Below are 14,585 nucleotides of genomic sequence, written 5' to 3' on the forward strand. Positions count from 1 at the left end.
CTGCGATTTCTTCGCGCGTGCGATCCGCATGCCGGGAAAAGACATCCGCATTTGACTGTTTTGCGGATGCTAATGCATCCCTATGGGCAGTTTGATTTGCGGATCTCCCGCATCAAATCCGCCGGTGGACATTGGACCTTACTGTTTGTTACTGTTTCAGTTACTGTTTACGCTGGTCGAGAAATCACTCGCCAATCAATTCATTTCAGTGAGCTGAAACAATGCAACTAATGAGCAATTTCTCGCTCTGTATCCTGTCGGGTCCTTTCTGAGTGATTTTTTGGCTAATGGTCAGCCTTTGTAAAAGTACCCTTAGTTCTTTGGCTCTCCTGTCACAGTTTGCTTGGGCGGTCAGTTTAAGCACAGAGATAAATAGTTTTATTTATTTTTTTACAGGATCATTCAATTCGCTGTACCAGTGCGGCCAAATGCAGACGGCCGGGTCGGATCCCGCAGCAGAATCCGACCATGTGCCCAGCCGGTGACCCCTGCGTTCCTGCATATATAAGCACTCCCCTAAAATAAGCCCTAGCTACACTACATGTAAAAAACCCCCCCCAAATTATAATACCTAGTAGACAGTGTTCGGGTCCCTCGTGCTGGGCTGTGGTGCTGCTGCAGGCTTCCGTCTTCTCCTGCACGCCGACAGAGTAGTTCTTCCTGGCAGCGGGGCTTGAATACCCTGTTTCCAGCAAGCTAATGCTCTGATTGGTTAATCGAGTGTCTCGTCAGCCGGCGCTTGATTAACCAATCATAGCTATTCAATGACAATCCGAAACTTGCATTCTGCAGAACAACACCAAACCACTGAGGCCAAATGCACACGGCCGGTGACCTCTGCGTACCTGTCCGCTGTTTTCATAATCTGTGCTGTGGATGTGCTGGCCGGTGCACATACGCAATACAGACTACGCTGTGCCGTCGCTAGGCAATAACGCGGATTTCACGGCCCGTACACAGTGTCAGCTGCGGACGGGCCGTGGATCGGTCTGCCTCCATTGACTTCAATGGAAACCGTCCATTTTTTTTTCCCTCCGCGAGGGGAAAATCGCTATTGATTTCCGCTCATGGACATGAAAAGGGTTTTTTGTTTTTTTTCAATAGCATGTTTATGGGCAATAAAAATAATTTTATTAAAGCTCAAGTTTGCTAAAAACAATTTTTTTTAAAAGCATAGTATGCAGTGTCCATATAAGCAGGGTCACACAATCTGGTAATACCACATAAAACATATAGAAGTAGTCAGTCTGTATACATGTAATATTTCAATCCCAACATGCATAAAGAATAAGGAGGATTACAAATGTACTAGTAGTGCGCTCCTGCACCCCGACGCGCGATTCACCACCTATCATAGGAGTTAAGTGCATGGAAAGCAAGCTGCACCTGATGGAGGATCAACCAGAAGACCCGGCTCAAACACTCTCAATTACAATTAGCAGTTCTCGCTCCTAGCATAGATCTGTGATGAAGAACGCCCTGCAGGGCGCTACAGTCTGTGTTTTTAATCACGGATCCCTGTTAATAAAGATTTCTTTTAATTGCTGTCAGACTCTATCTTCAGCCTGCTCCCTGCTGAGTTCCAATTGGGTACGGTTGCATTCACGGGCCGTATGTTCCCTCCTTGTGATAGCCATTTATTTCTTCAAAATAATTAAACAGATGTAGCAGAGACTGAATATACAGGCATATGAATGTACCCTGACATAAATGATTTCCTCTCTAATACAGTATATATAGATAATCTGTCTCAAAGCTTGACGGCTTTCTTAGTTCCATTGATATGTGAGTCTATTTATTGTGCCATATTGATTTGTTAATATAACCGGTTTCTAGATGCAGCTGTTTCCCGGGTTCACCCTTCATGTACTGATCTTAAATGGATGTTAATGTGGACTATCTGAAACTTCGACATGCTATATATATAAGCAGCAGCTGGTATAGGATATTACATTACAGACTGTAATTACTTCTCATTTGCATAGATGTTAGTTTGATTCGGACGCTCAGCTATAAGTGAAAATGATGTCCTTGATTCATATCCTTTGCTAATATGGTGGAGACTTTTCCATAAACTAAAGTCTGAGGATGTGATTTATCTACTTGCACATCGGAAATGTGGAGGAAGGCATCTACAAAGCCACTGCATGTAGAAGTCTGAGCACACATAATGAAAGGGCTAAAAAGGCAAGTACTAAAATCACATACTTCGACTCAGCGCCCCTTCTCCTGTGAGCCTACAACATTAGCTTCTGGGGCTGAGAGGTTCCCTTTTAACTCCATGAGTGAGGTCTCTGCATTCAAACTGCAGTATGTCAATTCTTTCGCAGATTTTCATGGCGGATTTCGGCCAATGCAATGCAAAAATTAAAACCCGAATGTAGATTTGTTGCAAGTTTTTCCAAAAATTTGCACTAGGTATTTTATAAGCGGCTTGTAATGGGAGGCAAACTAGCTCAATACAGGCTCCCACAAAATGCTGCCAGTTGTCTAGTTGGGCAGCCATGGGCATTCTGAATTCTGGCAGCTACAGCTCAGTTGTGTCACACAGCCCCTTCACCAATGCAGAACGTAGAACTATATAAAACTAGCAGTGAGTGCCTTATGCTTCATCCAGTAGTGGTACATCTATATATATATAAAGACGAAAGCCCTCACTCACTCACTCACTCACTGAAAAGTAATTGGGTCCCAACTCGATGATTCAATTCTAGCGCAAAAGAATTGGCGTCGAAATTTTACAAACATAATCTAAATCTGTCACTTCCCAATGTCATAGAAACTTAAAACTTGGCACAAGCATTGATTATGTCATAAATAGAAAAAGTTAATGGGTCCGAACTCGATTATTCAATAATATGCGCAAAAGAATTAGCGTGCAAATTTTACGTACGGAATCTAATTCTCTCACTTCCCAATGTAATAGAAACTCGAAATTTGGCAGGAGCATTAATTATGTCAGAAATAGGAAAAACTAACGGGTCCCAACTCGATTATTCAATTCTATGCTCAAAAGAATTAGCGTCCAAATTTTACGTGCGGAATGTAATTTCTTCACTTTCCGGTGTCATAGAAACAGGAAATTTGGCACAAGCATTGATTATGTCATAAATAGGAAAAGCTAATGGGTCCCAACTCCATTATTCATTCTATGTGCAAAAGAATTGGCGTCCAAATTTTACGTACGGAATCTAATTTTCTCACTTTCCGGTGTCATAGAAACGTGAAATTTGGAAAGAGCATTGATTATGTAAAAAATAGGAAAAGATAATGGGTCCCAACTCGATTATTTAATTCTATGCGCAAAAGAATTGGCGTCAAAATTTTACGTGCGGAATGTAATTTTTTTCACTTTCCGGTGTCATAGAAACGGGAAATTTGGCACGTGCATTGATTATGTCATAAATAGGAAAAGCTAATGGGTCCCAACTCGAATATTCAATTCTATGCGCAAAAGAATTAGCGTCCAAATTTTACGTGCGGAATGTAATTTCTTCACTTTCCGGTGTCATAGGAACAGGAAATTTGGCACGAGCATTGATTATGTCATAAATAGGAAAATCTAATGGGTCCCAACTCCATTATTCAATTCTATGCACAAAAGAATTAGCGTCCAAATTTTACATAGATAATCTAATTCTCTCACTTCCCAATGTGATAGAAACATGAAATTTGGCACGCGCATTGATTGTGCCATAAATTTGAAAAGTTAATGGGTCCCAACTCGATTATTCAATTCTATGCGCAAAAGAATTAGCGTCCAAGTTTTACGTACGGAATCTAATTTTCTCACTTTCCGATGTCATAGAAACGTGAAATCTGGCACGAGCATTGATTATGTCATAAATAGGAAAAGCTAGTAGGTCCCAACTCGATTATTCAATTCGAGCGCAAAAGAATTGGCGTCGAAATTTTACGTACGGAATGTATTTTTCTCACTTTCCGGTGTCATAGAAACATGAAATTTGGCACGAGCATTGATTATGTCATAAATAGGAAAAGCTAATGGGTCCCAACTCCATTATTCAGTTCTATGCGCAAAAGAATTAGCATGACAAATTTTACGTACGGAATCTAAATGTCTCACTTCCCAATGTCATAGAAACATGAAATTTGGCACGAGCATTGATTGTGTCCTAAGTATGAAAAGTTAATTGGTACCAACTCGATTATTCAATTCTAAGCGCAAAAGAATGTGTCCAAATTTTATGTACGTAATCTAATTCTCTCACTTCCTGATGTCATTTTATATAAAGGAAACGTCGCATGGTTGCCTCCACGTGGGGTTTCCTGGGTAACGCAGAGAACTATGCAAAATGGGGAACATATGTTTTTCCTCAGAATCTCTAAAGTAACCACGACTTCATAAGATTTTCCGTGTGAACACCAGATAAACACCAGTACCAAATTAACTCGGGCGAAGCCGGGTATATCAGCTAGTCTAATATAAAAATGAATCCTTTGATGCTTCTTAGACTTTCTTGTAACTAATGTATGATCATTTGTGGAGAACTGATTTTTGAGTGCTAAGAGAAAAATCTCAATTTTTTTTTTCTCTAACCTGCATATAGCCTATTGTTTTAATTCTGATATGTTTGTTTCCATGGAGACATATGAACACCTTGACATGTCCCAAACCCTAGAGACCAGCATGAGTAAGGAATTATGGAGAAAAAGCATTATCTGTTAATAAAGTTATGGATAAACGGGTCTTAAGCGAATGGGTATAAATCCTTGTAAATGACTAAAAGGCAGTGCCCTGTTGAAACTATATTTTGTAGTTAAACACAGCCCATAATTATAAACCTTTATTTTAATATGTTCAAAGTAGCTTAGTCTGAACATGGAAATTTTATATTTGCCTTACACACTGTTTCCCTGGTGTTAAACCGGCCACTAAACTTAGAATGGGAGGACTACTTGGCATGCCACTCAATGTGCTGCAGCAGCCGGTTTGAGCGCAGACACTGAAGGAATGGCGGGGAAGGTACGTTTACAACTTACATCCACAAACTCAGCAGGTTAGCTATTTTTGAAGCCCATATGCTTAGTTATGGGGCTCATGGTAGCTTACAGATTCCCTTTAAAGTTTTTGACTCATGGGCATTTCCAGCACTGGCCAGTTGGTCTCTTCTTTCAGAGGCTGTGTAACATAACCACACCCACTTACTACTACACAGCTTTCTCTCCTCTATGTCATCCTCTTTGAGTAGCTGCTGGTCCGTTCCCCTTCACTGCTGAAAAGTCACCCAGAGTGAATTACAGCCCTTTCCAATAGTAGCTTTTTTTTCTGCTCTCTATCCTCCTGATCTCCTCCATCATCCCACGGCACTGTCGTACAGCTCTCTGTAATAGCTCAGTAGAAAGGTACTGAAGACATGTTCACAACAGGGAAGCAGGCTAGGGAAGGAGCTGTCTGTTTACTCTGACTGACAGAATTTGCTAAGATTTCAGTCTTCCAGTCGTCAGATCTTGGAAAACAGTACAATCATAGAAATCAAACAATCAGATGTTTTTAATGAAAACCACATAAAAAGTCCATTTCCCAAAACAGTGTTTAAAAAAAAAAAAAAGGGTTCAAAAGTGTACATGGCCTTTAAGCTCTTCAGGTGGTATTTTGGTTTAGTCTTGCTGCCGCTATAATATTAGTATTAGTTGGAAATTCAAATAGCCTCGATAACTTATTAATGTGTTTATTTTGCAGGTGGAAAACAGACCAAAGTATTATGGAAGAGAGTGAGTATACAGCAACACTCTATAAAAGTGCAGACTATGCTTCATTCTCTTTATTTCCATGTGAAAACAATGCATTACAATATAATTACTTGTATTCTGCTATCCAATAGTTCAGAAATTCTGATAGTCCAGCATTTGTATCTGGCACAGGAGTACATGATAAGAATGATAAGATGCATCAGATTAACTAAATGAAGTGCTAGTAGCTATTATGATCGGATTTTGTTATGGGATGTCTTCCCAGATGTTCTGTATTATCACCAGTAAGGATCTGTTGATATCAGCGTTGTGGATCCATCACACCATGAACACTGGCGGACCCCATTGTAAAAGGGTTCATCGTGTTCCTCTGAGCTGCCTGTAAATAGGTTGTCATACTATGTAATACTAAGATGAGCATCGTAGATAATGATTTGTTCCAACTAATGAGAATCAACTGTATATTTTACAATGCACAACCCAGAGTTCTGTAATGTCATGTCAGCTGACTGAGATCTGTTTGTGCCTTTTTAGATTTTTTGGTATGATATCAAGGGAAGAAACAGACCAACTACTAAGTGTTGCAGAAGGCAGTTACTTAATTCGTGAAAGTCAGCGTCAACCCGGAACATATACCTTAGCTTTGAGGTAAGAAATTTGATTTCTGTTGCTGACTTTAGGTACTTTTACGTGGGCCAACTATCGGCTGAAAAATCGCTCAAACTGGCGATTTTAAGTGATGGTGGTTTTGTGTAAACGTGGGATATGGCTGGGTACTGAGCGAGAAATCTCTCATTAGTCACTAGTTGTTTGTTTCAGCTCACTGAAACGAGAGGACTAGTGAGCGACTTCTGGCCTAGTGTGAACAGGCAGTTCATCTTTGAATGAGTGCCTGTTCATAGTGAATGGAGGAGAGCAGCTGCTTCACCTCTATTCACCGAACAACTATTGCTCCTGTGGGAAAGCACAGGGGCAACACTCATCCTATGTAAAGGTACCCTTATATTTTGTGTCCTTTTTCAGCGACTGATATTGTATATCCATACTTTCCAACTCTCCCTGAATTTTAGGGAGAGTTCTTGGAATGGAAGGTACATCTCCTGGGTGCCGAATATACTCGCCTCTACCCATCCGCACTCCTTTTCACTCACGGACCCTGCCACAGGCAACATCTTGATGCATGCTCCAGGAGCACAGAAATACTGTGGGGACTATATCTGAATGTGTGGTCTGGGGGTCTGTATTTCGAGGGGAGTCTAGCTAAGGGGGGTCTCTATTTATTTTAGAGGATCTGTTATTTCCATGCCATTGAGCTTCTCTAACAATTGCTAGAGCATACTGCCGAGTAGCTGGATGAGAACTGATGCAGCGGGGTTCTTCAAAGACTCTAGTCACGTTTATATATAGAAAAGACCTCACAAGTCATGTTCACGTGTCTCCTTTTCAACACAACTAAAGCATTTCAAGGACTCGTGAATCTAATTTTCTTGCTTTGTAAAGTCAGTGAAATGGCCTATAACATTATGTAACAAGTTATCCATGTATTCTACCTACACTGCCTTTTTAAACAACTCTGCAACATGTAAAATGTCAGTGGCTCTGGGAGCATTGCCATGGGTACCGCGTTATCTACTGACGTGCTCCTCGTAATACAGGTTGTTATATTCAGCAAACACGTGCCGAGGGGAATTCAGCACCATGTGAAGGTTTTACGTTTGTATAGTTGCAAATAGTCATGAATTGCAGGATCGTGTATATGGCATGTAGAGCAAGTAATGAATGAGCACTACATAAATCTATAGAACTGGGCAGATGGGAAAAGACTTGTTAGTAGTACATTTAAGACCCCCAGTTTAAATGGTCTTCAGTTAGCTGCTGGGTTTGTGCATACTGTAGGTTGCTTACCTACACTCATGCATTGATTCAAGCTCCGTTGTAAATGCATATCAAGGTTAGGATAGTTTTTTGGCCTGTGAATTTAGGGTTAGTAAATGCAACAGACTTTATAAAAGTGGATAGTCGTAATGAGCTGCTCCTGGGAACCTTAGTATGTACTCAAAGGGTTTGCACCAGAATAATAAGTTGCTCATTGGTGGGGATCTGACCCCCTGAGAGTTCCACCGATCCTGAGAATAAGGGTCCGGTGTTCCTCAGTCAGAGTTAGCTCTGATCGCACCAGTTAACTGTTTAGGTGCCACGGTCAAAGCTGACACTGCATTACCTGTGAGGACTAGATAAGTGTAAAAACAAATAAGATTTGATGACTTTTTTTAAGCTCAAAAACCAACCCTTTTGCCATTATTGACATTAGTATAAGGCTCCGTTCATATCTGCATTTGGGTTTCCATTCTACAGTTCCTTTATAGCAGCAGAAAAAGTAAAACCCTGCAGTAAATGGATATGTCCAATGATGGAAACAAATGGTGCCGGATGGATCCCATTAACTGTAATGGGCTTCTGATAAACTGGTGTTTTGTCCATAATTTCTAAAGAAAACTGTGCCAGGGGCCCCAAATGGAACTTCCAATGCAGAAGGGAAAAGAACCTAAGAAATTAAAACTTGATGAGTTATGGGTGTTGGTGCTTTGTCCGGCGGTGAATGGGTGCTGTGAAGGGGAGAAGCCGTCTGCAGCACAGAACAGCTTCTCCTGACACAGTGCCTAGGGACAGTAGCAGAAGTGGTACAGAACATTATTAAAACCCCATCGGTGGTGGAACAGACAGATTGGGGGCACAGGAGGAATTAAAATAAATAAATAAAATATAACGTAGACATTTATTAATACCCTTTTCTACTGGAACAGCTGTGCCTGCACTAGAGAGAAGAGTGCAGTCACATCTTTAGCTTCCTCTTCTACTGTACAGTTAGGTGAAGACAGATTTTTTTTTTTAGCACAGTCCAATGAGTGGTCCTATCAGTGAGTGGTAGCTACCCCCCTGTATGTACAGTTATATACAGATATACTGTCAATCACTGATAGGACTGCCCATTGGACTTTTCAGCTCAAAATGTGCAGAGGCTTAAAGTAAAAAAAAAAAAAAGTTATTCAGAATCTTTTAAAATAAAACTTATATATCAATCTGCTGAGCTCCTCCTGCTATATAATATGCTGCCTGCTGTTTGGACAGGATTCTTATAATATAGCACTTTGCTAGGACAGGCCCTAACATTATGATTTGGAAGAGGTTGATCCGAGTAGAGAAACAGTGGGGTTGAGCTGCAGTACCAGGCATAGCCCATAAACAAGAATGGCACTGTTGTGGGAAAAAAAATATATGTGCTGTTCCAGTTACTTTGTGGTTAACAGCACCGACTATAATTAACCTGGGATAATGTACTGAGGATAGTGAACTTAAAGCTGGATACTTATTTTCCCCCTTCCTTGACCCAGGCATTAAAGTTCTGTTATGATCTTCCTCTGAGCAAGTGCAGCAATAAAAGGAAAACGGGTCTACAGTGTCACTATATAAAAGTAATGGTTATTAGCTGGACGGTAAGCTGCAGAGTTGAAGAGTTCAAAAGGTACAATAAATAGCCTGCTGTAACACAATGCACTGAGGACAAGTGGAATAAAAAAATCAACCGTTTATTGGTTCTCTCTGCACCTAAATATCCGCCATTAGGACAGCGGCTTATGGTTTGTAATACCTTAATGTTATCTAGTGGCTACATACAGTGATGATCTGACATCAGCATTTACAGATCTTGCAGATTTCTCCTCCCTAGTTCTGTTTGGTAGGTAGGAGGATGAAGAAAAGCATTATGTTCTCAGAAAGTAGGTGGTGGTGTTACGGATCCTTCTGTTCTTTTCTTCCTTCGATGATTGTTGCAGTGTCAAGTTACCATGGTTTCTATTCCTATGTGTAGCAGACCGAGAAACTGGGTTTCAATTGTTTCATTAAAGCATTTGGATTCTTTACAAATATTATAAAGGCAAATCTACAGGAAAACCCCTACATATCTCCTATCTATCCATTCATCCAGCATGACTTCTCACCGATACGCCAGTGCAAGTGTAAGAACGCCCTGCTGGACTCCAGAGGAACACCTTCTAACTTCATGCACTTAGGCCAAAATTGCCATGCAGTTGCACAAAACGGGGGTTCAAATCTTGAGCTATGCGCCAATTTTACATGGGAAAATAGGAGAATCTTCATTTCTGCAATAATATGCTGCTTGTTCTCTTGCTTTCATGTCAAAAGTGACATACTGTCTAAAAAGCTGCAATAAATGACAACTCTGAATGACAAATCGCTTATCTTAAATATTTCTTTAAAATGTGTTCTTCTAGCACCGAGGGTACTATTACACTGGCCGATTAGAAGCGACTAGTGAGCGACTTCTCGTCTAGTATAAGCAGACAGGCGTTCACCCATGAATGACTGCCTATTTACAGTGAATGGAGGTGGGCACCAGGAAGAGATCTCCAACCTGCTCCACCTCTGAGTGACTATCATGTGAAAGCACAAGAGCAATAAATGTCCTGTCTATAAGTACCCTGGAATTGCCTTTAAAGTATTCTACATCATTTTGTGGAGAACGGCATGCGTGACTTCCAGGAGTTTACTACCCTGGACAATGCTTTTGTGGTGGTCTTACATCTAAGATAGATTGACCTGTCCTCGAGATAGGTGATCAATAGTTTATCGGTGTGGGTCTACAACCCAGGACCCCCGCCAATGAACTGATTGCCAGGCCTGGGGGCAGATTTTTAATGTATGGAGTTGCTTTGTTGCTGAACGCAAACAACTCTGTACATTGTGCAGTGGCCTGATGTGGTACTGCAGGCTGAGTCACATTCAATGTCGCGTCAATGACACTTAAAGGGGTTTTCCATTATTTAGATACATTGATGGGAGTGGGAAGTGGATGAAATATTTATGAAAAAAACAAACCTATCTCCGCTAAGACCTTACTGTCCCATGCTTTCTCCATCCTCTAGTCGTTCTGTTTACTTTCTCTGCAGCAGTCACATGGTTGTTCACCCGCGTGACCGCTGCAGCTAATTTTGATACCTGACACAGGATGTCATTAGTGATGTCCTATAAACAGACTGCATTGGAAACCCATGTGACTGGATTTTGGGAGCATCGAAACGGCACTCCAGCGCCACGTTAAGTATGTTAATAAAGTGTAGTTTGGGACAGGGAGGCATAATCATTTAAAAAATATATATAATCTGGGCGACCACTTAGTCTTCAGTACTACGTTGGGCCGCGGCGCAACATACGGAGCCGTCTGCTTCTGGCAATAAAGGAAGCCTCGGCCATCAGCTATCATCAATCTTAGAAGTGGAACGACCCATTTAACTTGCTGTTTTCAATTACTCCAATGTTCTGAAAAATCTTATTTCCTCCATGGACTTGCTTGCACTTTCAGACTCAGCTTCATTGTTGTTTTTTTTTTTCCCCTCATGCATGCATCGTTAATTCGTTTATGGCGTTGAATATGCTAAATGCGATTATAACTAGACCCATACAGTATGTAGTGCTGTGTTCAAGAATATAGATGCCATTTTCTGTAGATAACCCGTATTGGTTTATTAGACACAACACATTTTTGGTGCAGCTGCCGTTTTGCTTTATTGTTTCTGTATTCAGTGTAAGTGATGTATGCATGCAGCGTACAGCTGTGTTTTATATACAAATATATATTTACCAACTTGCCTTGTTGGCTACATAAACATTTTGCAGACCATTTCTATGTTAAAAGTATTTTAGCCTTAGGGCTGCTGTCTACGGGCGATTGTTAACTGCGGAATCGGGGACAATAATCTGCACGCGGGTCCCGCATGAAACGCTTTCCATAAGATGCTTATGGAAATCGCAGTCCGGTGATCACAAGCGGAAATCCATTGCGGTTTTCCACTCGCGTAATAAAAATCTAGGCTTGCTGCGAATCTACGCTTTGAAGCTTCCACTTAATGTCAGTCCTGCGATAAATCGCAATTACTTTTAATGTTCTTCCGTGGCAGAAATCCACTTGTGAAATCCGACCCGCCTGTGGACAGGCGGCCTTAAGCATTTTCGCTTGTTAGTTGTGTCTTTTATGTATATGCTGAATGCGAATTCCCATCTTTCTCATAAAATCTTAGGAAATTAATGTATTATCTACCAGAGTTTATTAGAGTGATTTCCTCCTCTCTCATAAAGTTATGCCATATCACTAGGATATGCCATAACTTTATAAATGGCAGGTATCAGACTTCGACAACAGACCAGCTCGTCGCCCTTGACAGATCCCACCTGGACTATGTTTGCTTTTGACGCCAATAGGAAAAATGTTCCAGCGACATGGAATTTACCGCGATTCTCCGCAGTCAGCCTGTCAAAGGCTGACATTGGAGATCCGCCTGCTGGTTCCTGCTCCTGGGCGGATACTGCAATGCCCGTGGACAGGCAGCCTTAGAGAGCACTGGCCCACATAACAGCTGACCAGCAGAGGTATCGGGTGACAGACCCCAATGATCTAATATTGATGGACCATCTTCAATGTTTGAGCGATCATCTTATGCTGTAAATGACACAACAATTATCGCTCAAGACATCTTTTGAGCGATAATCATTGTCTAAATTGGCCTTAAAGGGGTTGTCCCGCGAAAGCAAGTGGGTCTATACACTTCTGTATGGCCATATTAATGCACTTTGTAATATACATCGTGCATTAAATATGAGCCATACAGAAGTTATCCACTTACCTGCTCTGTTGCTGGCGTCCCCGTCTCCATGGTGCCGTCTAATTTCAGCGTCTAATCTCCCGATTAGACGCGCTTGCGCAGTCCGGTCTCCTCCCTTCTGAATGGGGCCGCTCGTGCTGGAGAGCTGCTCCTCGTAGCTCCGCCCCGTCACGTGTGCTGATTCCAGCCAATCAGGAGGCTGGAATCGGCAATGGAACGCACAGAGCCCACGGTGCACCATGGGAGAAGACCTGCGGTCCACCGTGGGTGAAGATCCCGGCGGCCATCTTCGCAAGGTAAGTAAGAAGTCACCGGAGCGCGGGGATTCGGGTAAGTACTATGCGTTGTTTTTTTTTTAAACCCCTGCATCGGGTTTGTCTCGCGCCGAACGGGGGGGCTATTGAAAAAAAAAAAAGCCCGTTTCGGCGTAGGACAACCCCTTTAAGGTCACTGTCACACAGGCGTCTCTTAAAAAGCCTGGTTTCCGAACTGTGTTTTAAATGTTTGTAGTGATGGGGTGTGGAAACAAATGCTGTCAATGGGTGATGAGGTGTGTTGAAACGCACGAAAATAGAAAATTATGGCGTTAGAAAGCTTATCCGAGGAGCCTCATTGAAATCAATGGAGGATACTTAACAGTGTTTAGTGCGACGTTTGAAACGTTGGGATAAACGCTGCAAAAAGCGGCATGTATGAGAGTGGCCTGAAAATGAAGTGACTGCTGGACCTCTTTACCCCCTGTTGCCCCTTTGATGTATCTCCCTGCAGAGTTCCTGGGCACCCGCTGTGCTGGGAATTGTGCGGTGGCCCATGCGCTTGAAGGTGCTTTTAGACAGAATGATTATCACTCAAACAATAATCATATGGTCTAAATGCGAGCCAGCGACTGAACGATAACCGTTCACTTTTCGTTCATCTGTTTTATTAGAATCGTCCAAACAATGTGTCTGCATGAGAGCGAACAAGCTAGCCGTGACGCCACTCGCTCGTTTAAACGATAATCGACTGGTCTAAAAGGATGCTAACTTGTGGTACAGTTCCCTGGGAAATGGTTGTTGATATTCGATCGATGTTCGCTCAGATGCCTCCTCCATGTATGAATAGTGCGTCCACTGTGCTGTAGCTTACAAGGACATTGTAGTAAATAAATTACATTATTAGAGCTACAATCCATATGATGCCTGAGGTCAATTTTTTTTCCGAATGGTGCATTTTCACTCCTTGTACATTTTCAAGAATGGATGGACAACTTTTACATCTCTTATGATTGCATCTTAAAGAGCCTGGGGGAAGAAAAAGGGACTTTCCTGCAAGACTTTTCTTAACAGTATCGCCATTATTAATGCAGTCAATTTTATTAAAATTCTTAGACTTTGGAGAGTAGGGGCCAATTTGGTTTTGAACATAAATTGGGGTTTATGTTGTTAAGATCTTCCCAATACGGGCTCACCAAGAAGATTGGGCAATCTGGGCATAAAATTACATACATTTCTTGTTGTGGACATTTTATAGTCTGTAATAAATCTCACTTGATTTCGATCTTTTGGAGTTTTGACTCCATTTTCCTGGATATCAAACATTAGGTCTAGAAACCCTAAGGACAGAGTCCTTAATTAGATTCCTGGGATTCCCCTTTGTAGAGGACTGCCAATTGATCTTGTAACACTGAGTCAGAGGAGCAATTCCTCCTAATACATTTCATCTGTCCGAACGGGATACTGCATTTCCAACTACAGTGGTGACTGCTGGTAAATTCCAGGTAACTTGGTTCAGTGTCTTTTAAAATTATGTTCTGGTTTGAATCTTAGGCCTCATGTCCACGGGCTTTAAATCCGCAGCGGTTCTCCCGCACGCGGATCCGCGCCCCATAGGGATGCATTGGACACCCGCAGGTAGTAAAATACCTAATGGATGTCATTTTTCCCATCAGGCGCAGATCCGCGTGCGGGAAAAAAAATGGACATACTCCATTTTCGTGCGGGTCTCCCACGGGGATGGCTCCCGCAGGCTTCTATTGAAGCCTATGGAAGCCGTCCGGATCCGCGGGAGACCCGTACCAGAATTAAACTCACCTGCTCCGGACGATGTGGTTCTTCCCTTCTTCGCGGCCAGAACTTCTTTCTTCGGCCCGGCGGATGTGCCCGGCACGCCAGAGCGTGCCGCACACATCTATCGGGCCGAAGAAAGAAGATC

At 42.1% G+C, this 14,585-nt stretch overlaps 1 protein-coding gene across 1 annotated transcript in view; it reads left to right on the forward strand.

The window, feature by feature from the left end:
- The window catches only part of CHN1 (chimerin 1), an 83,349-nt gene that overhangs the window by 23,305 nt on the left and 45,459 nt on the right, over positions 1 to 14,585 (forward strand). Inside the window, exons 5-6 of the mRNA XM_066575813.1 lie at positions 5,705 to 5,736; positions 6,250 to 6,363. Coding sequence (XP_066431910.1) covers positions 5,705 to 5,736; positions 6,250 to 6,363 — 146 coding nt within the window. The remainder of the gene's footprint in view (positions 1 to 5,704; positions 5,737 to 6,249; positions 6,364 to 14,585) is intronic.

The sequence above is a fragment of the Eleutherodactylus coqui genome, chromosome 8 (genome assembly GCF_035609145.1).
Source record: "Eleutherodactylus coqui strain aEleCoq1 chromosome 8, aEleCoq1.hap1, whole genome shotgun sequence".
NCBI lineage: Eukaryota > Metazoa > Chordata > Amphibia > Anura > Eleutherodactylidae > Eleutherodactylus > Eleutherodactylus coqui.